The sequence below is a fragment of the Pezoporus wallicus genome, unplaced genomic scaffold (assembly GCF_028554395.1).
Source record: "Pezoporus wallicus isolate ANWC-B61680 ecotype Strahan unplaced genomic scaffold, APGP_CSIRO_Pwel_v1 scaffold_13428, whole genome shotgun sequence".
NCBI classification, from domain to species: domain Eukaryota; kingdom Metazoa; phylum Chordata; class Aves; order Psittaciformes; family Psittacidae; genus Pezoporus; species Pezoporus wallicus.
The window spans coordinates 1,379,493-1,405,048 of NW_026637482.1; the positions used below are offsets into that span (position 1 = coordinate 1,379,493).

At 42.7% G+C, this 25,556-nt stretch overlaps 1 protein-coding gene across 2 annotated transcripts in view; it reads left to right on the forward strand.

The window, feature by feature from the left end:
* Positions 1–25,556, forward strand: part of MYO5B (myosin VB) — a 151,790-nt gene that overhangs the window by 125,167 nt on the left and 1,067 nt on the right. Inside the window, exons 27-39 of one of the 2 annotated variants that reach the window (XM_057405669.1) lie at positions 1,799–1,861; positions 4,632–4,871; positions 5,682–5,779; positions 11,844–11,921; positions 15,101–15,299; positions 15,948–16,041; positions 17,266–17,409; positions 18,499–18,650; positions 18,996–19,085; positions 21,286–21,436; positions 22,599–22,884; positions 23,982–24,156; positions 25,233–25,313. In XM_057405669.1, the coding sequence (XP_057261652.1) occupies positions 1,799–1,861; positions 4,632–4,871; positions 5,682–5,779; positions 11,844–11,921; positions 15,101–15,299; positions 15,948–16,041; positions 17,266–17,409; positions 18,499–18,650; positions 18,996–19,085; positions 21,286–21,436; positions 22,599–22,884; positions 23,982–24,156; positions 25,233–25,313 (1,851 nt within the window). The remainder of the gene's footprint in view (positions 1–1,798; positions 1,862–4,631; positions 4,872–5,681; positions 5,780–11,843; positions 11,922–15,100; positions 15,300–15,947; positions 16,042–17,265; positions 17,410–18,498; positions 18,651–18,995; positions 19,086–21,285; positions 21,437–22,598; positions 22,885–23,981; positions 24,157–25,232; positions 25,314–25,556) is intronic. The other variant, XM_057405670.1, reaches the window with a different exon arrangement.

Genomic DNA, 25,556 nt, shown 5'->3' on the forward strand with positions numbered 1-25,556 from the left:
ACTAAAAACTCACGCCCGCAAATCAAAAGACCCTTGCTCAAGAAGACCCTTCCCTAAGCATGTGTAGTAAAGCAGTAAGTTAAGTAACTTTTTGCAAATTACTTGATCATTGGTAGAAGGTGGGATGGTTAGTGGGAGCTACTGATCTGAATTAAATTATATGAATATGTAGAATAGGGGTGGAATTAAGGAAGACTTTATCGTAACTACTGGGCTCAGTTGTCAGGCTTAACCTGTCCTCTCCTCCCCCATAGGGACACCTATTGGGTAAGAGCTGTACTCTGTGCATTTAATGATTGCTTTTTAGCTGGCTTAGTATGTTATTTTCACAATTGTGTATTATATTGTCAGCGTCAATCTTCAAACCTTAAGTGTCACAAAATCATATAGTAAAAAATCTCAGCTGAAATGTATTTTGTGTGAGTACACACATCTCCAGCAGCCCTTGCTTTCAGTCCATTTGAGTTATTCAAGCATTTCTTTGCAGTCCTGGCTTCCACTCTACCCAGCAGTGTGGTGTGAGCGGATAAGCACTTTGTAGACATGTCAGTCAGTGTTCTGTCCTCAGTTTGCTATTGTTATGATCTGTGTGGTTTGGTGTTTTGGGGGGGTTTCTTTTCCTCCAGTAATTATCATCTAAGAATGTAGCTGAAAAAAATGGTGTAGTAAATCAGAAATAGCAAGACAGATGTTAGGAGAATGGGTTCTCCTTTTGCAGGGCAGGGATATTCCTTTGATATATAATCTTTCTTCCTTGTGGGGGGAAAAAAAAACCCAAACCCACTGACTGTGTTGGAAGGGACCTTAAAGCTCATCCAGTTCCACCCACCTGCCACAGGCAGTGACACCTTCTAGCAGATCAGATTGCTCCAAGCCCTGTCCAACCTGGTCTTCTTCCTAAGGATTCCTACAGTTTGGGTCATTTGCTTGGAAGCAGTTTAAAACCCAAATACTGATAAAAATCAAGATTCCTAACAGTCTAATGGTAACTTAAGAGGCAGGAGCCCATGCAGGCTTGCAACTGGAGCCTGAAAACACAGCTTTCTAGTCTCAGTGAGCTGATGTTTGGCATAGGAGACTTTTAATAGCAGATCTCTTGTATAGATTTAACCCTGACAACTGTAACTGAGACTTTGTGGCTTGATCAGACACCAGAGTATGGGTTATTATGCATGTGGTGAAACAGCAGCGCTGTGTGCATGGTGTCTTAAAGCAGTAAAGATGCTCTTACATGAAATGCTGAGCAAATGCCATGACTCTTTGGTTTCATATTTGTAATTTCTGGGGCTTCTGTTGTTTTGTTTGGGAATTATTTTGTTACCCTCTGGTGTGAGATCTATGGATCTTTTGACAAAAGCAATAAGAGACCAAATAAAATCATCAGCAGTAACTACTTGCTTCAGCAGATATTCTTACTGATCACCTCTGGCAGTTTGCAGGAAACATGAAAGAGGAGACTGCCCCAGCACCTCTCCTTAGTACAGAGGCAGATTAAAAACCTGTTCTCCAGCTGCTATGTTGAAGATCATTCCCCTAATGACTGTCATTGTTTGGAAGCTGCAGTGAGCCACAGTTGTCAGGATGTTAATGAGAGATTAATCCATTTGCTCTTGAAGTGGCTCCTGCCCCACTACCTGTTGCTGGGACTCGGTGAAATGGCAATTAATAACATTATTATGGTTGAGCTGGCCGGCAGCTCTGCAGCAGCTGTTGATGGAGACTTGCCTAGCCATCCTGTGATGCAAGCCAGTACCTCTGGCTGCTTTTAGATATAAACTTATCTCTTTAATCCATGCAGGTGACAGAAGTGAAGACTGAAGTGACTTCAGAGCACGAGGATTTTGCATACAACAGTCTGAAGGTGAGTGAGAAGCTCCTGCTCAGTGTTGCAACCTGTTGGATGGCTCCAACAGCCCTAAACAAATTGTCTGAATGTGTTAATAACCTGGCTCTGGCTCTTTGACATGTAGTTGGAAAACTGCAGTTCTCCATCAGCTCCTGGGCCTGGTGTGGGCTCACAGACATTTCTCTGCAGCAACATCTGCTCGTCTGCTTGTTTCTGAGTCATCCATGGCAGTAACAAGCCCATTTATGCCAAAAGGTGCTTCTTCCACTGCACTTATTCCCACTGGGACTGTCTTTTGTTTCCTTTGATGTGACACTGCAGTAGGTGTGAATTAGTTAGTGCTTGGGTACCCCTTTCACACCTCCATAATGCTGTACTTGTTCGGACAAGTGTGAGTTCATGTTCTGGATGTTCTGGCTGTATAATTTGGTAAATAAATAGGTGTACTGGACTGTGCTGAAGAAATGGCACAAGTAAAAATCTCTCTTTCCACATTCAAAGCTTTTTATTCTGGCTTCTATCCTGCCATCACTGATGCTGATGCAAAAAGGGTGTATGGGCAGGAGACAGTGGTTGTCTTGCCCATGTATATATATATATATATATATATATATATATATATATATTTTACTATTGCTCCACAAAATCCAGTGAGAAAGGAGTAGGGAATGAATTTAAATGTAACCTCTGAATAGAGCCCAGGACATGAGCTCTTGGAGCAGGGTTGTTGATAACTGCTTTCTTTCCTCATCTTCCTGGCTTCACTTCTAACCAGAGCACAGCTTGATATGACCAGTCCATGGAGCTAGCAGTGTGGCTGACCCATTTTGGAATAAAAAAAAAAGAGACAGAAGAACGGAAAAAGGAGGAGGAGGAGGGGAAAGAAAAAGCAGGGGGTTTACCCAGCAAATAACAAAAATCACAGAAGCTGTTTGTGTAGAAAAGCATGCAATTGCTTTCATCTTACCTTTAACCTGCCTCTGAGCTTGATCAGAAAAGAGTGGAAAGCAAGCTGATGCTTTAACCACATAGCAAGAAGAGTTAAACCCAGTGTGGTATCAATTTCCCACAGTGCACACACTTTCCACTCTCTTGTTTTAAAACAGTTACAGAAAAGCCATTGTCTCACACACTCCCTCTGCTGAGCTGTGATTAATGTGGCTGTGGAGGAATTTCTGGATCTAATGCATTTCTTGCTCTTTTTCTTTCTGTGTGTTTTCTTTTTTTAATGACAGATGGCATAAAAGTACCTAAATATGCTCTGTTACTGATTATGTTGGTTCAGCTAGGAGTATGCCGGCTGTCCAGATGCCAAATCAGCTATTCTGTTCACACCTCTGCTGTGATAAGGCATGCTATTTATAATTTGTAAGGATTTATAATTGTAACACCCGTTTCCTATGGAAACGAGGTTTACACAGCTGTGCTAGCTACACGTTGTATGAATTGTATGAATTGGTCGCATCCCCCTATCCCCAGCCATTTTTTGAGTCGTTAGCTCACCTCAGCCAAAGCAGATAATGAAGCAGATATCCCACAGGTAAAGAGGGGTTGTGTGAGAAAGGTGTGGAAAGGGTCAAACAGCCTCAGGAGAGAGAAGCACTTGGATTTAAGTGGTGAAGGAGCTTGTGCTGTTGTAGACATAAGAAAATGCACATGGATGAAAGTCTGTCCCTAGGAAGCAGCTGATCCCAAATCAGTCAGACACCAGGCTTTGTCTTTAGATGTCTTAGGGTTTGCTGTGTTGTAGCTGGATATGGATTCCATTGGGTTTAGGTGAGGTGTAAGAGGTCTGGGTGCATGAGGGAGCAATCCTGAGTGCCACACTGCAGCAGCTGGTGATGGAGGATCTGGTGCAAAGAGAAGGTGTGTTGTTGGGATTTGGTCTGTGAGCAGGACCCCAGGAGTCTGCCTCCCTGTCTATGACTCATAGCAAGAACTCCCCATCCACAGGAGCAGAGCTGCTCTTGACCCAGCTGGGATGCTCCAGATAGGTTTTGGATGCTGGCTAAGAGCTGCCAGAGGTGTTGTTATCACCTGCAAACAAAGCCTCATGGTGAGATACTGAAATAAAGTCTGTCTTAGCTGCTGGAGTTTTATTCTTCTTTCTTTTACTGTCATGCAAAAGCAAATAAGTCCTTCAATTGTCTCTGGAAACACGGTGAAGCTCGTTCATCATTATTCAGGAGAAGCTGTTGGTGTCAAACTTGTACAGCATTGCCCCTGCCTGTCAAGTGCCAGCAACTGACAAGATGTCAGAGTGAGAAATCCTCCAACTGCAAACATTGCACTGGGACAGGGGAATTACAAAGTGTGTGAGAAAAGAAGCTGTAGTGGGAATTCATGCAGCCCTAGCTCAGCTAACGGGATGTCTGTCATGATGAAGGGTCATGTAAATTGACATCTTCCAGCTTACCTAATGAATACGAAAGATGAACTAAACGTTGTGGAGCTGGTCGTGATTCCTAGATTGAGAAGGAAAAAGGAGTGGAGGAGAAACAAACATGTTTGGCTTCTCTAATGGCTTGCTTTAGTGTTTAAAACCAAAGTCAACAAATAAAAAAAAATCACCTGTGTCACCCTGTAGTGCTCTTATTAAATAGCAACAGGCTGCTGGTTACAGCAAAAATCTTTTCTGAACCACACATGGCTGGTCAGGCAGCAAAAAACAGATCCTGGCATGAACTGATCTTTCAGTGATCATTGGTAACGGAGTTATCTCAGAAAAGGAGGAGGCAATGCAAGACAGTTTATCTAAACTGGTTAATGGCTTGGTATTTTCCAGAGGCAAGAGCTGGAGTCGGAGAACAAGAAGTTGAAGAATGAGCTTAATGAGCTGAGGAAAGCTATCGCAGACAAAGCAACCCAGAACAACTCATCCAACGATATTCAGGACAGTTATAACCTGTTACTGAACCAGCTGAAATTGGCCAATGAGGAGTTGGAAGTGAGGAAAGAAGAGGTGCTCATCCTGAGGACACAAATTATGAAGGCAGCCCAGCAAAAGGAGATAGGGAAAAACGTGGTAATGGATTTTCTTTTCCTTTTCCGATTCTGTTGCTGGAAATTCTCTTACTGCCTGTGCAATGCAGTTTCTGCTTTGGTAGGCTCCGGGTGGCAGGATGGAGCTGGGAGATTGTAGCAGGTTCTGCAGGGTTATAGGATGTTCTGCCTATGGATAAGATACAGTCCATGACATCAGGCAGCTCAGGATGATATGTCCCATGGTGGTCTGTACTGTTTGTTGTAAGGTGCTTGACCCCATACTTGATGAGGTCTGGCCAGACCACACAAAGGAAGAGTTTCTCCAACCCCGCACCAGGGTGTGATGGTCTGAAATGCTCCTAGTGACGTTTTGTGACAACTGGCTTATTCTGCAAGGAAATGGGATGGGGAAAAAGAGCTTCTGGACCAGATTCTGCTCATTGGATGTGGTGCAGCTGTAATGTTTCAGCTATTTCTGCTGGTGCGTAGGAAAGAAGGGAGCCTGTCCCATCACAGTCATTTGACAGCTTTTTGTTTAGAGCCTGTTCCAATGAAGAGCTCATTTTCTGAACATCCTCTACTTCAGCTTTTTAATTCACTGCCTTATTATTCCTTGAGGTTTTGCTATGTTTTGTATTTCAGTCCACGCCACCTCTCTTATCTCCCTCCCAGGTTCACTGTATCCTCCTTCCATCTCGTGATCTTTGCTACTGTCTGTTTGCCTGCATGTGAATTCATAGAAACTTTCTAGTCTGATGGAGTCCACAGAGAAGTTTCAGTATTGGTAACTTTGAAACACAGGAAGAGACGTGCAGGATGTCATGATGCTCTGTTTTGCTGTTGAATTTAGGAGAGCATCGCCAGTGACACCAGATGGCCGAACAGTGACAAGCACATTGATCAGGAGGACGCGATTGAAGCCTACCAGGGGATGTGCAAGACAAACCAGTAAGTGTGGACCACTTTGTAGCAGCAGGAGGGGCTGACAGAAGGAGCAAAGTATGAGAGGTGGGATCCAGACCAAAGTCAACAACGTGTTTTAGAGTTACCGGTTTTTGGATTGTATTCTGCACCGTGAGTCAAGGATGGGTTATAAAGGACCAGACACACACATACTGTAATGGGTGAGGAGCCCAGCTTGGTGAGGCGGTGTATCCCCAAAGGAAGGGAGATACTGGTCAGGCAGAAAAGACAGCATAGAAGTGAGCAGAACAGGGTTTTGAGTTTGCTTCCACTACATAAATAGCAGAAGACTAGGATTTGGAATATACTTAAGAATTACTTCATAGATTCACAGATTTGCAGACTGGTTTGAATTAGAAGGGATCTGAAAACTCATCCAGCTCCAACCCCCTGCCACGGGCAGGGACCCCTTCCACTAGAGCAGCGTGCTCCAAGCCCCTGTGTCCAACCTGGCCTTGAACACTGCCAGGGATGGGGCAGCCACAGCTTCTCTGGGCACCCTGTGCCAGTGCCTCAGCACCCTCACAGCAAAGAGCTTCTGCCTAAGAGCTCATCTCAGTCTCCCCTCGGGCAGGTTAAAGCCATTCCCCTTGCCCTGTCCCTACATCCCTTGTCCCAAGCCCCTCTCCAGCTTTCCTGCAGCCCCTTCAGGCACTGGAGCTGCTCTCAGGTCTCCCCTTCAGGAGCCTTCTCTTCTCCAGGCTGCCCCAGCCCAGCTCTCTCAGCCTGGCTCCAGAGCAGAGCTGCTCCAGCCCTCGCAGCATCCCCATGGCCTCCTCTGGCCTCGCTCCAACAGCTCCACGTCCCTCTTGTGCTGCTGCCCCAGAGCTGGATCAGGACTGCAGGGGGGTCTCCCCAGAGTGCAGCAGAGGGGCATCCCTGGCAGTGTTCAAGGCCAGGTTGGACACAGGGGCTTGGAGCAAGCTGCTCCAGTGGAAGGGGTCCCTGCCCGTGGCAGGGGTTGGAACTGGATGAGCTTTTAAGCTCCCTTGTAACCAAACCATTCCATGAGTCTATGATTCTATATAGCTGTGCAGTCAACTTTGGCATAGTGTCTGTGCTGTATGTCCCTCAAAGTTTCTGTCATAGTATGGGCTGGATTTTCTGAATATGCATCTACTTTGCTGCTTGCGAAAGCCATGGGAGAACCTGTGGAAATCTAGTGTGTGAGTACAGAGATGGGCTTGCTGGAAGGATTGGGTTCCACTCACGTTGTGTTTAAACATACGTGGAAAACCTGATGGCTTGAATTGAGGCTCTGCCCACACTAGTTCTGCCACCTTTCTCTTTGGGCTGGAGACCTGGAGGAGTTGGGATTGTTGGGGTCTAGGACTCCTGTGACAAGGATTTCTCACCTGGACATTATGTCTGGCTGGATCAGGATCAGGGTTTGGATTTTTTTCCAGTTTGTTGCCATTGCATATTTATTTTCCTGAAGTAAACTTCCTGATGAAATTTCTGCACCTCTTGCAGCAAAAGTGATGAGATTGATTTAAACATCACCGTTTTGTCAGTAAATCACTGGGGCTTGGTGTGCTTCTACTGTGAGGTATGTTTTTTGGTCACTTTTCCTTCAAAATTTATCCTGGAGGTGTAGGCACTGATATGGGATGTGAAATCCCATTATCAAGCACAGCCTTCATTATTCCCTAAACTGCATTTTCCAGTATGACATGTGTAGGGATGGTTAGTCTGTGCCCAGGCTTTGGTGAAGGAGTTTGAGTCAAAGTAAGAGTTGCTGCTTTTGTAGAGCATGTGCCTGACCAGGTTGTATCGTTGTTCCCCAGCATTCATTGATATAGTATGTGTTGTCTGATTTCACTCAGCCTGCCAAGAGACTTCAGTCCTTGAAACTAGATGGTTGTTAAGGTCCCTTCCAACACAAACCATTATATGGTTCTATGATTCTTTGGCTGCTCTGGTTTCGAGACTTAAAAACTTCTGCAGGGAGGATTGAATCAAGCATGTAAATCATCAGAAATGCTGCAATGATCTAATTTACCACAGGAATACAAATCTCTTTCCTTGCAATGGGACAGGTGAGCTGCAATTTAAGAAGTTTGTGTGATCAGGTCTTGGTGGTTTTTTGGCCTCTTAAAATCTGGTAAGGGAAATCTGCTACCTCCAGGCTCAGTTTCTTATTATTCCTCTTGTTTACCTCTCATATGAAGGTTGGCTGGAGCTAGGCTCATATAATTCAGTAGCAGCAGCTCTATGTATATCACCCTGATTTCTGTAGTGATTTATCCAGTGGCTGATTAATCACAGCCAGCTTCCCAGTTATATGGTTCCCTGTGCATTTGTTTGTATATTGAGCTGATTTTTAAACTGTAGGCTGGAGTCAATGGCAATAAAATAGATGAAAACAAAAGCTCAGGGAGCATGGATTATTGTATTCATGGATATAAATTATATCTCTTCCACCCAGCACTAATTCACATTCATACTCTAGAGTCAAGTGTGGCAGCATGAGAAATAAAACTGTTTTCTCTTTCTAATCTTGATTCATAGATTGAGATTATGATGGACAGTTTAATGGACAGCTTTCCTGGTGGGATTGCAATTCTCAAGTGGGACTAATAAGCAAGAAGCATTTCTATTTCTCTTTACCCTGGTCCCTCTCAATCTGAGGGCAGTTTCTAACTGCGGTGGATTCTCTTCCACCAGTCCAGTCTGACTGATGTGGTAAAGCCATGGTCCGCCTAACTTGCGATGGTCACTCCTAGCTTGAAGTCACATTTTAGCTATATAGGCTGTGGATGGAGCATGGCTTTACCTTGGTGGGAGATAGACCTTTTATTCACTCTATGTCTATATAATGCAGGAGTTTTAAATACAGCAGGAGGAAAACAGGAAAAACTGCCAGGTGCTGCTAACCCTGCCCATGCAGCAGTTCTTTCTCCAGCCTGCTCTCAGGGTAAAGCCCTTTGATGCCAGGTCAAGGGGAAGTTTGAGTTAAAAAACAGCCCCTTAATAGATGCAGTGAGCTCAGCTTTTTATTTTTTTTTTTTAATTTTTATTCCCCCCCCCTCCTTTTTTTTTTCCTGACTTTCAACTGCAAAAAAGCATCAAGTTAGTTGCCAGCTAATTTTCTGCTTCAATAACAAAAGTAAAGCTAAGTTGTTTCCTGTTTCAGTTCTCGGGATCTTTCTTTCAAGCCTGTTTTGATCTTGGTGGAAAGTTAGAGCCAACAAAAGATGAGGTGATGATGTTAGAGATAATAACCTGGCAGCTCAAAGCGGATCGGGCTTAGTCTTTGAAATTAACTTCTGTGATAACTTCCAAGTGATTTCTGTAGAATACATGGCTCTTTATTTTCTTCTGGGTAACTCCCACCTGCAGCTGCAGTGCTAAGTCAAGGGCTTCATGTGGAGGATGCTTTTGCAGCTGGAAGAGGCCATCCCATGGGAAAGGGTTCATATCTCTGCTTACCACTCTCCAATGTGCTGCTTTTTATCACTGCTTCTCATTCTGTCCTGTATCTAATCTGTGATGTGCATTAGTTTTCCACTTAATTAAAAAAAAAAACAACAACCACATCTGTGTTTGAACATCAAATATGCTTTCTTCTTTGTTGAGAGATGATAATGATCTGAAGATGATAAAAGTAACATCTCTGGGGTTGGGTGTATGTGCACCTCCTTTAAGTCACTTGCACAAGGCTACATGGAGGAGGAGAGGGAGGCAGCAGGCAGGAATTTGTCTCCTTTCATGTCTCCTTTCATGAAGGCAGTTTGCAAACTGCAAGGTCACCAGCTGCACTCTCAGACCCAAACCTCCAAGACAGGGAAATAAAGGAGAAATGAGTATTTGTAAACCATGTCATTTCAGCTCCTTTCAGCCATATTTCTGAGAAGGATGGATTTACCCAGCATTTTACAAAATTATTTTAGCATATACCAATTACTCTAATTAGCTTGAAAGGACTCCTGTTGACTTTTAATGTATTGGTCAGTATGACCTTCTGGGTAAGGGGATCTCGGTGATTTCTGAATCCATGCTGGCTGATGGACATGGACTGAATGCTGATTTCTCAGGGCAGTTTTATCTTAGTATAATGGCACCCTGTTGAGCTGCTTTCCTCATTTACCTCAACATGGGTGATTAAAAGAAGCAGGAGAGCTGTTCCAAGAAGATGCATGTCTTAAAAACGCTGCTCGTTTTGTGAGATTTTCCATATTACTGACATAAATAAATAGTGAGGATCCTTCCTGGGCTTTTTCTTGGGTTTCAGTGCCAAAGCACATGTTCTGTTAAGATTACCTGAACCCCCCAAAAACGCCTTACTAACAAATAAGTCCAAATCAGACCAATAAACCTCCCTGTATCAGTCAGCCAATGTACTCTTTTGGAAACTTGCTACGCATGAGGTGAGAAGAAGACTTCAATTTAAATTCATGATGAATTTTCCAGATGTTAATGCCTGAAATATTTGCTAGTTTTGAGAAATGCTGTGCTCATACACTAAAATAGATGTACAAGCTGTCTGCAGTGGTGAGACACCTCTTGAATCCTTTCATGGTGGTGCTCCAGCATCATATTTCTCACTGCTTTCCTTGTGTGAAAATTTGCTGTGGAAAGTTTTGTGTTGTTCTTTTGCACTTAAATATGCAGAGCTTTGTTTGCTGGGGAATGGCATCTGCTACACCTCTTTTCAAAACAGGAGATGCATGTTGACTTAGTTCTTTTATTCTTGGTCTGAAAGTTTAATGATATATTAAATGATTTTTTGTTGTTGTTGTGATTTATTTTTTTTTATTATTTCCAGAAAGAAAAACTGCTTCTAAACTGACATCAAAACTAAGTAAAATCTGGCTGTAGCAAATGTTCCTGGTCAGGTTGACCAGCTTATATCACTCTTTGTCATGTGTTCAACACCTCATTAAAAAAGACGAATGAGTTTCCTGCCTTTTAGACCTTAAAAAAAACACAAAACACGAAAAAAATCAACAAAAACTCAACTGTTAAAAGGAATCTTTTAGTATTTAAGTGACAAGAGACATGAGGCATTTTTCTGCCTGGATTGGGTATAGGAGAGATTTGATATAAAGATCCTTCTACCTAAGATATAAGGAAACAAATGCCCAAGGGCTGTTTGGACCAAAGTTTGCTCTGAGGAAGGGCTGATGGTTTTGACTTGATGATTGATCCTGCTAAAGTACAAGGAAGAAAATTTATTTAGTAGAAAGATCAGTGCAAGTATTATTTAGATCAGTGCAAGCTGCTGCAAAAGGAATGAAATGGAGAAACTCATTTTTAAAATGTCTTATTAGTGAGATGTGCCAGAGGATAGAAGGTCTGGAAGAGAAGTAAGCTGTTCCAAGTGATCAGTAAGCAATAAAATAGGGGGTTGTGTTGTGTTTGCACTGTAGGTTGGAAGTGCTTGCAGGCTGTTCCAGCTTTAATTTTGGGACAGGGAGCAGCCTGTTGGGAGCTGCTAAGGATCATTCTGTGCCTTTAATTTTACCCTGTCTGTGTTTGGGCAGCAATTCCTTACCCCTTGTGCTGACTTCTGCTCTCTGATTTATCCCTCACAGTCCTTGTTTCCTCCTCCCTGGTTTTAAAGCCAGCTGGTGTGATGTGGGCTTCCCAAATTTTCTTTGCAGTCATATGGAAACAGTTTAGTCATACAGAAAGAAAAACTCAGGCTCTGAAATCCAGGAGTCAGGCTTTTTGGTAAAAGTAGTAACATCCCAGGAATGATGGTAACCTACTATAAGGCTGGACTGGGTGATCTGCGATGATCCTTTCCAACCCAAATGATGTTGGGTTCCCATATTAACTGCAGTGGGTTGGGCAGGAAGGGAATGCACAAGGACATGTTTTATAGCTGGGGAGGAAGGAAAAGCTTCACCAACCAGGGGTGTCATATGGAGCACAGGCAGGGCATGTTTCTCCTTCAGCAGGGTGGAAAAGGAAATACAGTGTAATGAAAGTGTGGTTTAAAAACTAAATTAATACGGGTTCTGCACCTTTTTCCCTTCTATTGCAATTGACCTTTTGTCTTTCTCTGTCCTTCTTGTTTCCTTTCTCTGTCCGTTATTTCTAGCATGACTGAGGACTGGGGGTATCTCAATGAAGATGGAGAGCTCGGCTTGGCTTATCAAGGTTTAAAGCAAGTTGCCAGGTCAAACACTTTCTCTTTTCTCTTTCCCCCTGCTGCTTCTCCCCTCTCCCCCTTTCACTTGCCTTTTTGTTTCTTTCCCTTCCTCTGCTGTTGTCCTGTTGTCCTCTATAGGAAACTGTTGTCCTCTTTGGGAGCAGCCAGAGGTAGGAATCTGGAGGAAATGAGACCCTCCTCTAATTTTCAGAGGAGTTGTGTTTCTAATTGGGCATTGCTGCTGGTGGCTGTTGCCATTAATGCCTGATCTGTGGTTCAGTGAGAATTCTATTACATTAATGGGAAGTAGTGAGATAAAGGTGTTGGGAAGCTGTAATATCCACGATGCCAAAGAAAACCCAGCCCCTTTTTAGATGGAATTTGTTTGGGTTTTTTTGCAAATTGCATTAAGACATGACACCTCCTGAAAATGCTTTCTCCCCATTCTTGACATGTCAGAAGTAGAGTCCCCGCGCTTGTATTGCGATGCTGTCTGCTTTGCATGATTGTGTGCTCCCATCCGTGCATTGCCTGTAGGTATAAGGAGGAAGGTGGACACCCAGTGCCATCCTTCCCATGTCTGGATCTAGTGAGCAAATATCCAGCGGGATACACAGGGGCAGTACCTGCAAATTCCGTATCTCCTGGGGATGATGCTTGCTCTGTAATGATCTCTCACCTCCAAGTTAATGAAGGTTTAGAAATACAGCTAGGCAGAAGGACCCCTGGATTCTTCTCCTGGCTCAACCTGGTGCTTGGAATAGCTGATAATTAAATGTTAATTAATCTGTGCTCTTCTACAGGGTGATTATGAGGCTCAAATATATATATATATTCAAATATATATATATAAAAGGTGAAATGAGGTGATTAAGGACATTATAGAGAGGGAAACAAACCTTTTGTAGAAGTAGTCTAAAGTGGTCTGATATATAGGCATCAGAGTAAAACCAAACAATAACAGGAACAATAAGAGGGATGATTCATCTGTTTTCCAAAGCAATACAGGAAATTTATAGAAGGGGGATGTTTTTCTGCAGGCGGCTCACTGTTAATCTGAACCTATGTGAAGAAATAAAATGGAAATTAAGTACTTAATATTAATTTCATGGTGGGCCTGTATTTTCCAAGCCTATTAAGAATATAACTCCTGACATGATTACGAGACTCCATGCATTATTGACAAGGTTTCTATAGCAGGAAAACATGATTTTCTGTCTTTGCTGGATATGCTGGTTTTGGCTGGGATGGAGAAAATAGGAGTAGAGATTGGGTTATTTAGATCTTCCAATAACAATAACAAACCCCATGCTCTCGGAGCATGATTAATACCTCTTATGCAGAGATCTTTCGTAGAAAGTATATGTTCTTTTATACAGGCTTTAAAAAACAAAACAGTAAAAATAGTCCATGCTTAATTGTTCCTGCAGGGGAACTGCTCACAGGTGTGAATTTCCATGAGTTTCCTAGTTTCTCCATGAGTTTCCCAGAGTTGTAGCTTTTTCCCACTGGCACAGCTCCATGTCTGTGTGTGTCTTGAGTGAATGTGAAGCTGTCAACACCAGTTTTCCTCATCTTTGGGGATTTCCATTTTCATCAGTGTCACAAAGACACAAAGCCCATGAGCCTGGGGTGTAGTGTCTGTAGCTCTGCCCAGAAGAGCACATCAATGAGCTACAGGAAGGACAACGACTTGGTTATCCCTCTCTGTCAATCTTCCTCATTGCCACCATCACCCTGTGTAATGTGACTAATTAGTCTCTGTGTTTGGGACTAGTATTTTGCGTTTGCTGGCCCTTCATTAGAGTCCTCATAGCTTCTGGAGTCACTTTCTTTGGTCTTCTTGAAAGAGCTGGGGGACTGATGGGGAGATTTCCATTTACCAGAGGGCAGGGAATACGCTTTACGATGTCACTTGGTGGGTTTATCAACATTCCCATCAGGTGTGTACAGAGGGGAGTTAACATCCAAGCAATGAATCATTCTTCCCTTGGATTAATGGTTTTAAGAAATAGCTGGTTAATGCATTCACTAAATAGCATACTTTAGTTCGCCATTTTCCTGCCCAAGTTTGTCCTTGTGCACAGGCTCAGGGCACGGCTAGAAGGAGACCTGGAGTAGGGGAAGAGGGAGTAGGAAAGTTTGGCAGGACAAATTATTAAAGTCTGGTACCCACCTAAAAGTGGGAGAAGGGCTGGTTTTCATGGCTTCTGTCAGGTGTGTGTCATGGAGGTACAATTTGTTATGGAGTAGAAGTCTTTTTTCTCCCTGCTGAAGGGTCCAGGCAAAGTCAGTAGCAATGTTGAAAGCAGGAACTGATGAAGATGACAGAAAATCAACAGAGAAGCTGTGGCTGCCTCATCTCTGGCAGTGTTCAAGGCCAGGTTGGACACAGGGGCTTGGAGCAAGCTGCTCTAGTGGAAGGTGCCCCTGCCCATGGCAGAGGGTTGGAACTGGATGAGCTTTAAGCTCCCTTCCAACCCAAACCAGTCTGGGATTCTCTTAATATTTAGAGACTACTACAGGAGTAAAGAACCAAAGTTTGAAAGGAAATGAGCACAAAAACAAATGCCCTTCAAGCTGAGCTTTTGCAAAAAGATCATACGTGTTGATCTGCATGGATTTCTTGCCATGCATTTGCTTTTTGCTAATGGAAAGAGTAAAGGAACTCAAATTTGTGATACTGTTACAGCTCTTGGAATTGTTGGGGTTTTTGTACTTCCTTTAAAAAAAAAAAAAAAAGCCAGACTTTTGATCTCATTACTCTTAATTTCACAAGTATTTGATCTTCAGTATAGCAATGACAGACAATTTTCAGACAAATGTACCAGTGATAGCCACAGCACCCCTTTAGAATCATAGAGTCATAGAATAGTTAGGGTTGGAAAGGATCTTAAGATCATAAAGTTCCAATACCCCTGCCATGGGCAGGGACACCTCACACTAAACCAGGCCAACCCAAGGCTCTGTCCAACCTGGCCTTGAACACTGACATGGATGGAGCATTCACAACTTCCCTGGGCAACCCATTCCAGTGCCTCAGCACCCTAACAGTAAATAATTTCTTCCTTATATCCCATCTTGTGTCAGTTTTATTGGAATTTGACTGGGAACATCTCCCAAGTTGGCCAGCTTTGAAGGATGTAAATGGTGGTTACAACCACAATGCTGAAAACACAGGCTGATAGGTGTGGTCCTTTTCTTAGGTTGCTGGAAGCACAGCTACAGGATCAGAGAAGAGAACATGAAGAGGAGGTGGAAGATTTGAAGAACCAGATGGACGCAATGAAAGAAGAGATGGAGAAGCAGCAGGAGTCTTTCCTGCAGACCCTGCAGCTCTCTCCAGAGGTTCAGGTGGAGTTTGGACTCCAGCGAGAAATTACACGTCTCACCAATGAGAATCTGGTAAGAGGCTGTACTAAAAACACAGCCTAAGGAAGAAGAAAAAAAAGCTATGCTGAGAGAAAGGAGATAGGTACCATGAATAGGAAGAAAGGCACTGGGGTCACTTTCACACCTCCTGAACTCTGCAGAATCCTTCAGCATCTCCCACTGGAGCATTGGGGAGTGTTGGTACTTGGCCTTGGACTATTGTTCAATGGCTGTATGACTTTTGTAACTTCCTAGGTGCTTTATTTTTATTTTTCATCTTCTTTAAGCCTGTCCACTTTGTGGCACTGCCTAACAAATGAGATCACTGTAACGTGTAGTTATGCACACAGATAACACAATCCTTCTTCTTACTTGCATTTATTGGGAGTGTGGAAGGGCAGTTGTTAACTCCAAAAACTTGGCCTTGGCTGGTCATAAATCTTTCCTATCTCACCTCCTGTATCTGGAGTGAACATTGGTCACTTCTGAGGTCAGGTGAGGACTTCTTGCCTTTCTAAACTCTAGTATGTAAGTAGTGTTGGAACTGTTTACATGATTAAAAGTCAGGAGTAAAATGCTCTGGGTGGTGTGTTGCAAGTATCGCCTGCTGCAAACTCCCCATTAGAGTTGTTCTTGGGCTTAATGTTTTATTTTAAACCCAATGCATCTTCTGTTTTTCAGGATCTTAAAGAATTGCTAGAGAAGTTGGAAAAGAATGAGAAGAAGCTGAAGAAGGAGCTGAAGGTTTATATAAAGAAGGTCCAAGATTTTCAAGGTGACTTGGCCGTTAGTAGACATTGGGGTGCAGGAGCAGCAGTCTGGTTTTGCTTCTTTGGTTGGCCTTGGTTGGTCCCTGCAGGTTTTGGTTGGCCTTTGGTTGGTCCCTGCAGGTTTTGTAAGATTTTGTTCATTCTGGCACTGAACTAGGAGCAAGCACTGAGCTAATTGCTGGCGTGACAGCAGGGAACCGAATGTCCAAATGGTGCTCCTGGGTCATGCTTAGGCTGCCTTCGAGCAAGTACAGCTGCACTGCTATAGCTTTAGCTTGTTAACATTGTTGAACATGGTAAACTTTGAAGTGGGCCCAGGAAGTGATGGGGGACGAGCGCTTGGTGGAGATGATGGTCTGACACTTGGTGTATCAGGGTTTGGAGGGTATTTAAAGGAACCTTTTTGCTTTCATTGCTGTTGATGATGTGACCCACGAGGAGATGGAGAGAGGATACCAATGGTTAGCAGGCAAGTGTGCTGATATGGCAATTTTAAGGAGGAATTAAAACCACTTAGGATTAAAATCTATGCATATATTCTGCTTGATCAGAAAACATCTCAGATGTGACATCTGTGTTGTATAGAAGGACCTTCCCATTCTCTGGAGATGCCATGATTAGTCAGAGATCCCCATTCTCATGAGCTAATTTTTGAAAACTAGGCATTAAGTGAAATTAAGCTGAATAACTGGAGAGCTTCCATAGCTCACACAGCTGGTCTCTGTCACTGTAATTTGCATGCAGCAGGCTGCTGTTTCCTGCAGTACTTGTGTGCTGGTCCTTTCTCTTTTATTAAGCTTTTATGGAAGCACAGTGTTTAATGGTGTGCCACCATGGTTCTTCAGCTTTACAGCCAGCCAGGAGATGCGATGTTTCAGTGTATTTTCATTGTCTGGCTATTTTTTTTCCTCTCTGTGAAAGCCATACACTAAAAAGTTTCCCACAGAGTTATTACTTTCTAGCCTGTGGTTCCTTAGAAAATAAAAATTACTTCATCTTTCCCTCCTTAAATCCAGCTTTTGTGCTCTTTCTTTCATTCAGAGTCAGAACTACTGCTGACTGGTAATTCAAGATCTGGTCCTTTATATCTCTATAAGTCTGTTGAAGATAATGACATTATTGGAAACAATATATAACTTTTTTGTCCTGGTGTCTGCTCTAGGGCTGTGGAGGAACTGAAAAGTTCTCAATTGCCAGGTACCACCTTTCATGCTCTTTCCTCTTCACAGCATTCCAGACTGTGGTACCAGCAGAGAGAAGGCAGCGTGAATGTCACATGCAAGTTGCAGTTCAGAGGAAGGAGAAAAATTTTCAGGGCATGTTGGAATATTATAAGGAAGATGAGCCACTTCTCATCCAAAACCTCATTACAGGTGAGGAGCTTGCTTGTTTCCTTCTTCTCTTGAGTGGGAGAGTTTGTAAACTTGAGATCTCAAGGTAGACAAATAGATCTTCTTAAATTAATCCTTTCTGAGGGCTGCATGTTTGTGGTGACAGCAGTTTTGGTAGGCAGATCAGTGCAGCACTAAGTAGGTAGACCAGCATGGATATAATCCTTAGGAATAGGAAAAAAAAATATCAAAAAAGGAGGCTGTAGGGCAGGCAGTAACTTGCTGAACTACATACAGTGTGGTAATTGATAGGGAGGGGATAGCAAAGGATAGACCCTGTGGATTTTGTGCAGCAATGGAACAGAAGTAGTTTGGTTTATGAGATGATAATGATAAATAACAGATAATAAACTTGGGAGCTCCTTTGTGCTTGAAGGTCTGATCGGAATTGCTGTAGCATCCCCTTATTCAATGCTGTTAGGGAAGTTGTGCTAAAGTGTTAGTATTTACCATCCCTCTCTAACCCCAGAAGAAACCAGTAAGGATATAAAAAGTGTTCAAAGAGCAGTGCTAGCCCATTGCTGTGGTCTTTGAAGTTCCCCTAATCAAACAGGCTTTTTCTTTAGAAGCTGCAAATTCCCTAAGCTGCCATTAGGATTCAGTATCATAAAGGAAAGGATTTACTACGTCATGAGTTCAGTGGTGGGGGTTATACTCTGCAGGAGAAAGTCCTAAAAGCCTTAGGAGGCTTTTCTAAGGTTGTTTGTGTGCCTCTTGGGTAGGCTTTTATATGGTAAGTAAGATCTAATGCTACCTATGCATCCATAAGGTGAAATGGGACGCTGTCAAAAACTTCAATGCAGACAAGGCTACTCTCCTGAGGCGTAGTGTTGCAACTTTTCTGCTTTGCCAGGCTCCAGCAGGTCCATCTGTCCTGCAGTTGTACCTCTGGTTCTGCGTCCATGTTGCAGAGAGGGATGCAAGTCACAGAGCCAAACTCTAGCCCTCCCAGGGTTGGGGCAGACAGGTTTGCCAGGTTACAAGTACAGCTCAGGTGCTCACTGTTTCCCTGCTAGTTGGTGAATTTTGAGAGGATTTACAAACAAAAAAAACCCTCACTAAACCTTCTAGATCTCAAGCCCCAGGCGGTGTCTGCTACTGTTCCTTGCCTTCCTGCCTATATCCTTTACATGTGCATCAGACATGCGGATTACATCAATGATGACCAGAAAGTGCACTCCTTGCTCACCTCCACCATCAATGGCATTAAGAGAGTGCTGAAGGTAGGTATCCATTTTCTCTTGTCCTGGGGTTGAGATGATCTAAGCTGGTAATAAGCATGTCAAAAGGTGTGATATTCAGCTCTCATAGTGATTTTCAAACCATATTACTCTTATGGCTTCCTTTTTTAAAAGAACAAGGAGAATTAATATTCTAGCAATATAATTGTTTGCACTTACAGATTAAAAATAGAATGTTTGCAGGGAACAAATGGCTAATATTGCCCATCTGCAGAGAGAGAGCTTTATGATTCTAAATGAGGAAACTCAAAATGATTTTGTTTTGCTATGCCAGCATCCCCCACTGAAGGAGGGGAGTCTCACATTCCTTTAATTTTGCTCCTCCAGAAACACAGTAATGATTTTGAGATGACATCGTTTTGGCTGGCGAATACACGTCGCCTCCTGCACTGTTTAAAGCAGTACAGCGGAGATGCGGTAAGAAACTCATCATTGATCTTGAGTTTGTTGGTATTCCTCCAGGAAGGTTTGTCAGGTCTCCTGGGTCTAGTGGCTTCCCTCGTCAGGGATCATCTCTGACTTCACTCTTTGGTTAATTTGGATATAACATGAGGCAGTTTCTAGAATCACAGAATCCCAGACTAGTTTGGGTTGGACAGGAGCTTAAAGCTCATCCAGTTCCAAGCCCCTGCCACGGGCAGGGACACCTTCCGCTAGAGCAGCTTGCTCCAAGCCCCTGTGTCCAACCTGGCCTTGAACACTGCCAGGGATGGGGCAGCCACAGCTTCTCTGGGCAATCACCGTCATGGTGAAACATTTCTCCCTTCTGTGTAGTCTGAAGTGGACCAAATGTTCATGAGGCATTGCACTGATATTTGATCTCAACATTTGAGACCTGAAGGCACAAACCCTACATCACATGCAACAGAACAGTTTAAATTTCATAGCCAACCATGCACTTTGATTTGTCCAAACAGGGGATTCCCTTCTGGTAGGGTGTTTTGAAGGCTGATCTCCTAGTTCTAGTAGGTCCTGCAGCTTTTCATTAACCATGACTTTTAGGCGGGGGAAAATTGTCCCAAATTTTGCAATTTTTTTTTTTTTAACGTTTCTACTGATAGTTTTTTTCCTGTTCTGTTCAACTAGATCAAAATAACCACACTTTGAGAGGGCAAAAATGAAAATCATAATGTAAGCTTTTGGAAATAAATCCTCTCATTTCTTGCCACCTTAGTAATATTTCATAAGTGAAATAAGTTTTATTATAGCTGATCTGAGAAAATCGGATCGTAATAGTCCTCTTAGTACATCACACACTGCCATCCTTATAGCCATATGTTCTGGGTATTAAGATTTTCAACAGAGCTAAATACGTCATTTCTCATTTAGTTTTGGTTTGTGTTAGATATATTAAGCAATGAAGCTTTTAAGAATAAATGAAAAAAAATCATAGAATCAAATTAACTATTCAGGTCATTCACAAGATAATGACTGGTTGTAAAACTCAGTGTTGGACTTCCAAGATTTAAATTAAAAAGAAAATTAATTTCGATGATAATTACTCATTGTTTAGCTCCTGTTCGCCCTCTTCTGCCTGGATAAGAACATTACATTTCAGGAAAATCCCCAGAAAACCAGCAGGGTAGGAAAAAAAGGGAACCCAAACTTAAATTTCAGATTCTTTGCTATAATTTACTATGTTAAGTGAACCACTATTTGCAAGTTAAGTTGATAATTTGGTGGAAAAGCAAAGGGGAAAAATAATTCTGAACAGTTTTCAAAATGCTGCTCTTTCATCTGAAATCCAACCTATCTGAAAGGAAACAGGTTTGAAAGGAAATCCCAAGCTAAATGCAGTCTGGCAATGCAAATAGAATTTTTCAGAAAAATGGAGAAATTCTGAAGTCAACTCAAATTGTACATGTTGTATTTTTATATCTTACTAGTCAGCAAACAACAGAAAAAGTTTCATAGCTATCAATTGGTGTCAAAACAAGAAAACGATATGAACAGGCAATTAAAGTGGCTGTGCTGATTACAGAATTAAGTTAGATCACATTTGCTTCTGGCAGCAAAACTAGCACTAATGTCTGAGCCCAGAACTTGTGGCTACAGCATCCATGGCAGGATCAGAGGTCAGCTGCTGCTTCAGCAAAAGGCAGGGAATAAATTCAGTTACTTGGAGAGATTTCCACACTTCAGATCTTTAAAAATATTGTCAAAACATACAGCATGTGGTTAAATTTCTTTAAATTATTTCCTAAACTATCAATCTCAAAATACTTGGTTTCCCATAAATAATTGTGACTTACAGGGATAAATAGCTAGAAAAAGTTTCTCAGTGACTGAAATGTCATTTTCTAGTTCATATATATATTGCAGTTAATACAGATGTTGCTCCTTGCTAAAGCTAAAATGGCAGACTTCTCACTTAATGGTACTTTTCTTCAAAAAGCAGACCTGTAGTAATAATTTATGAACAAATGGCTGAGTAAATCAAAGGTGATTTATGAGTCTAGATCTTTCCTATAATAGAGTAACAATGTCCTTTGGTAACATCTCTGGATATATTGTACTGTAAGGGTTTGTTTGTTTGTTGCTTTTTTTTTAATAGAGTGGTTTACTGGACTATAAATAGGTGGAATAATGAAACTAGGTGTTTTAATCTCTCATTCAGGGTTTCATGACACAAAATACGCCTAAACAGAATGAGCACTGTCTGAAGAACTTTGACCTGACTGAATACCGCCAGGTGCTGGACCACCTCTCCATCCAGATCTACCAGCAGCTCATTAAGATAGCAGAGGGCACATTCCATCACATGATTGGTAAATTCACATTAGCCTTTAGGAGGGTGGTTTTTTTTTCACCGTAGTTATCTACTCTGAGGGCTTTTCAGACCTTTGTATGGTGCTAGAATGACCTCACCATAAAGGAAAAGCCTGTAGTTGGTCAGAAGGCATATGTTACAAAACATAAGGGCTTGGTTTGGAGGAGGTCCTTGTGTTAGCAGTGACCTGGAGTTAGGGAGGCAGACCTGGATGAATTTATATTTTCCCCTATGATAGAAACTAATAGAGATGAGGGATCCCCCCTCCCACCCCCCAATGATAAATTATACCCCCTTCATTTCTATTGGAGAGGTGGTGACAGAGGTGAGGTGGTGCTGGTGGGTCTGTAGGAACACAGTTCTCCTCCATATCATGTTCACAGTTAAGCTTTTTATGGGTGGAAATGCACATTATGAGGGAGGAGAGAATTGGGAAGAGAAAAAAAGAGACTAATAAAGCCCTTGTTTTGCCAGGGTGAGCCAGTATGAGAAGAATTGCCTCCCCATCTACATTAGTCCTCCTCATCGCTAAGCTAATTGAGGGGTTGTTCTCAGTGCTTTATATTTTCTAGCTACTAGTGTATTTCTTGAGCTCCCAGGCTGGTTCCTTCTGTATCTGGGACTCTTTCCCTTTACCCTCCAAAAGTCCTTGCACAAATTCTGGCTATACCAGATGGCATCACTGCCTACCATCACTGCATGTACCTCCTGCTTGTTGTAGAAATTTGTCCTGTTCCTCTATCAGTTAGTCAGGCTGTTATTACTTCTAATCTATCTTCATTTCTTCCAATCTTTAGAGCCAATTAATCACTTTAACTGCAGAATTTAAGGCTCTGTGGTGGATATACAGAGAGAACTGATTACAGCTCAAAAGAGAGCTGTTGCCTGTTTCTGCAGCATCTTAAGTGATTTCTGTGTAATAACACCAAGGAAGAAAAAAGTGTGACCTTATAGATATATTTTGTGCTTTAACTATTTTGTATTATCATAGTAAACCAGCAATTCATGGATCTGTCCTGCTTTCAGACCTCACAGCATCCATCATGTTGCATTACTGAGACTGCTGCATGTTTGGAACTGCTCATGGAGGGATCAGTTCTTGCCTCTAGTGACTAAAAGGTGGATAGAAGTGCTTTTAGCTCATTTTCCCCCTTTTTCAGTGTCTGCGGTGTTGGAAAATGAGAGTATCCAAGGGCTTTCTGGTGTCAAACCAATGGGCTACAGAAATCGCTCCTCCAGCATGGCAGAGGGTGACAGCTCCTACAGCCTAGATGAAATCATTCGCCAGCTGAACGCATTCCACACCATCATGTGTGACCAGGGTATGGACCCAGAGATCGTGCAGCAGGTCTTCAAGCAGCTGTTCTACATGATCAATGCAGTTGCCCTGAACAACCTCCTATTAAGGAAGGATGTCTGCTCGTGGAGCACGGGCATGCAGCTAAGGTGGGACAGTGACTTGGGGCAGGGATGTACCTACTTAAGGAAGCCTTGTTAATTTTATAAGGTAGTGGAAAATAGGAAAATAAAATGCAATGGTGTAAGTAAGGAGGGAAACTGGATTCAGCAGAGGACTGATGCAGTTAAATCTAACCCCCATTGTGTAATGCCTGTGTGATGAAGTTTACTGTGCCACTTGTGAATTAAATATATGTTATACTAATTTTCTCTGGGGTATGCTTTCCCCACCTTTCTCTCACCAAGACTGAGCAGGTGATGTAGGACAGGTTGGACACTGGGATGGAGAAGTCTCTGGTTCTCTCCTTCTGCCATGTCTCTGATTTTTGTATGTTGTAGTGTCAAAGACTCCAGCCTTAAAGATGTTAACCCCTGCTCCTGTGTGCAGTGCCTCCAGCTTCTCATGAACTGCAGAGAAGTGGCAGCAAAGGATCTGCTGGGCTGGGATGAGAGGCCTACATTCCCCATTGCTGTCTTAGCATAGTGGTGTAATAAGGGTTGAAATTTGAAAAGGCATCTAGTGCAAACCTGCCACAAAGGGGCCATGAATGTTTATCAGCCCTGGCATAAATCTATCAACTTCTTTCGTAGTGAAAGTGATTTAAACCTTTTTTTTTTTTTTTTTTTGCTACCCTCTCTCCTTCCCACAGTGGATAATTTGCATGTTCCCCATCCGCCTGGGAGTGGACACAGGCACAGGCAATTTTTTGTGTAAATATTTTCAAAGATACTTGTGTATCTTGCAGGATTTTGTTATCATTTGAAAGCTTGTCAAAAGCTTAATTGACTTTTGAATCTGAACAAACATAAAGGCTGTACAAAAGCACAGCCCTTGTGCTTTTCTTGTGCTCAGCTGTTACATAGCTCATCTATTTCTAAGGTACCTAGAATATAGATTTTGCTTTGAGTTGTTGAGTATTAAGCTTTGGTCTGGTTCTGTCTTGTCATGTGTATCACAAATATGAATCACAAAAAGTCACATCTACCAGCACTGCAGCATACCTTGAGTCATGTAGAGGATTTTTCAGATGTTATGTCTTATCTCTGCGCTGTCAGCTTATGTCTTATCTTGGTTGCTTACCCAGGTTTAACATAAGCCAGCTGGAGGAATGGATCCGTGCGAAAAATCTGCAGGAGAGTGGAGCAGCACAAACTTTGGAGCCCTTGATTCAGGCAGCACAGCTTCTGCAGCTGAAAAAGAAAACTTCAGAAGATGCTGAGGCCATCTGCTCCTTGTGCACATCACTCACGACCCAGCAGGTAAGGAGCAGGCCAGAGATTCACACCACAGGATAACCAAAGGAATGGGAAAGGGTGGTGTCCTGGTGCCAGCTCTTCAGTGCCTGGACTCAGCATGCCATTCCAGGGGTGGGGGCACCTTGTCCTTTTGAGGACTACTGGTAAGTACTAACCCCTGTCAGTGGTGGTCTCCGCAATGGTTCCTCTCCTACAGTGGCACTGATGACACTGGAGCTCCAGAAACATGCAAAGTTGAAACCCAGCCCCAAAGACTTCATGATATAAGTCAGACACTTGGAATTTTAAACCCACACATTGCCATTTCCCAGGGTCTAACCTGGCTAGGTCTGCAGGATGCCCACCAAAGATTCATATTTGGGGCAGGAAGTTGATAACTACCCATGTAAGCTGGCAGGCTCTGACCATAAACTATAAGACTCCATTCCAGAAGGATATGAACTCATGTTTTTTGCTGCTGGATTGCCTGGTCCTCATTTGATAATGGTGTAGGAGGAAAGAAGTGAGAGGTGTGAGCTGATCTCCAGTGCTTGGAGATCCTTTCTCCTGTATTTCTGTCTCCTTGTCTTGAACATGTGTTCTTGAGAAGCCAATGGGTGGTAGTGGAGGAGCAGAAGTGAGGAAGCTTCAGAAGTCTTGCAGAGGTGACATCAGAAGTACTGGGAAGTGGTCACCTGTGTCACTGTGCCAACTGAACGGAGTCCCTGTGTAAATCTGTTGTTCAAGTGTATTCCCAGATGACCATCTTTGCCATAAGAAGTGGCTTTTATAGGCCTGTAAAGGCTCTCCATAGCTTAGAGTGAGCAAAGAAACACCAGGATGATATCTGTGCTACTTCTGCTTCTCAGTAGTGTCATGGGAGACTTGTTATCATAGAATCAGAGAATGGTTTGGGTTGGAAGAGACCTTAAAGATCATCTAGATCCTCCCTGACACCTTCCACTAGACACAGTTGCTCAAAGCCCTGTCTAACCTGTCCTTGGTTATGGCTATAACAAGACAAGCTTTTAGTGGTGTTTTGTATTCTGGAAAAGTTTGGTTTCTCATGATTGTCTGTAATCCTATTTTGTTTTCAACAGATTGTAAAGATACTTAATCTCTACACTCCGGTGAATGAGTTTGAAGAGCGCGTGACAGTAGCTTTCATTCGAGACATACAGGTAAATTTCAAGGGCTTTAAAATGGAGGAGATAGTACTAATGACTGTATTAAGTACTAATCTGTATTAAGTCATTACCAACTCGGATGTTTTGTAATAGGCATGCTGCTGCATGTTGTCCCAAATTTAGTGCAAGTAAGCATGTGCACATGCTTACTTGCAACATACAGCTGCAGGGATAAGTGGCCTGTTAATCACAATGAGCAATAATCACCCATTTTCCCAGCTCAGCTATTCCAAAGCT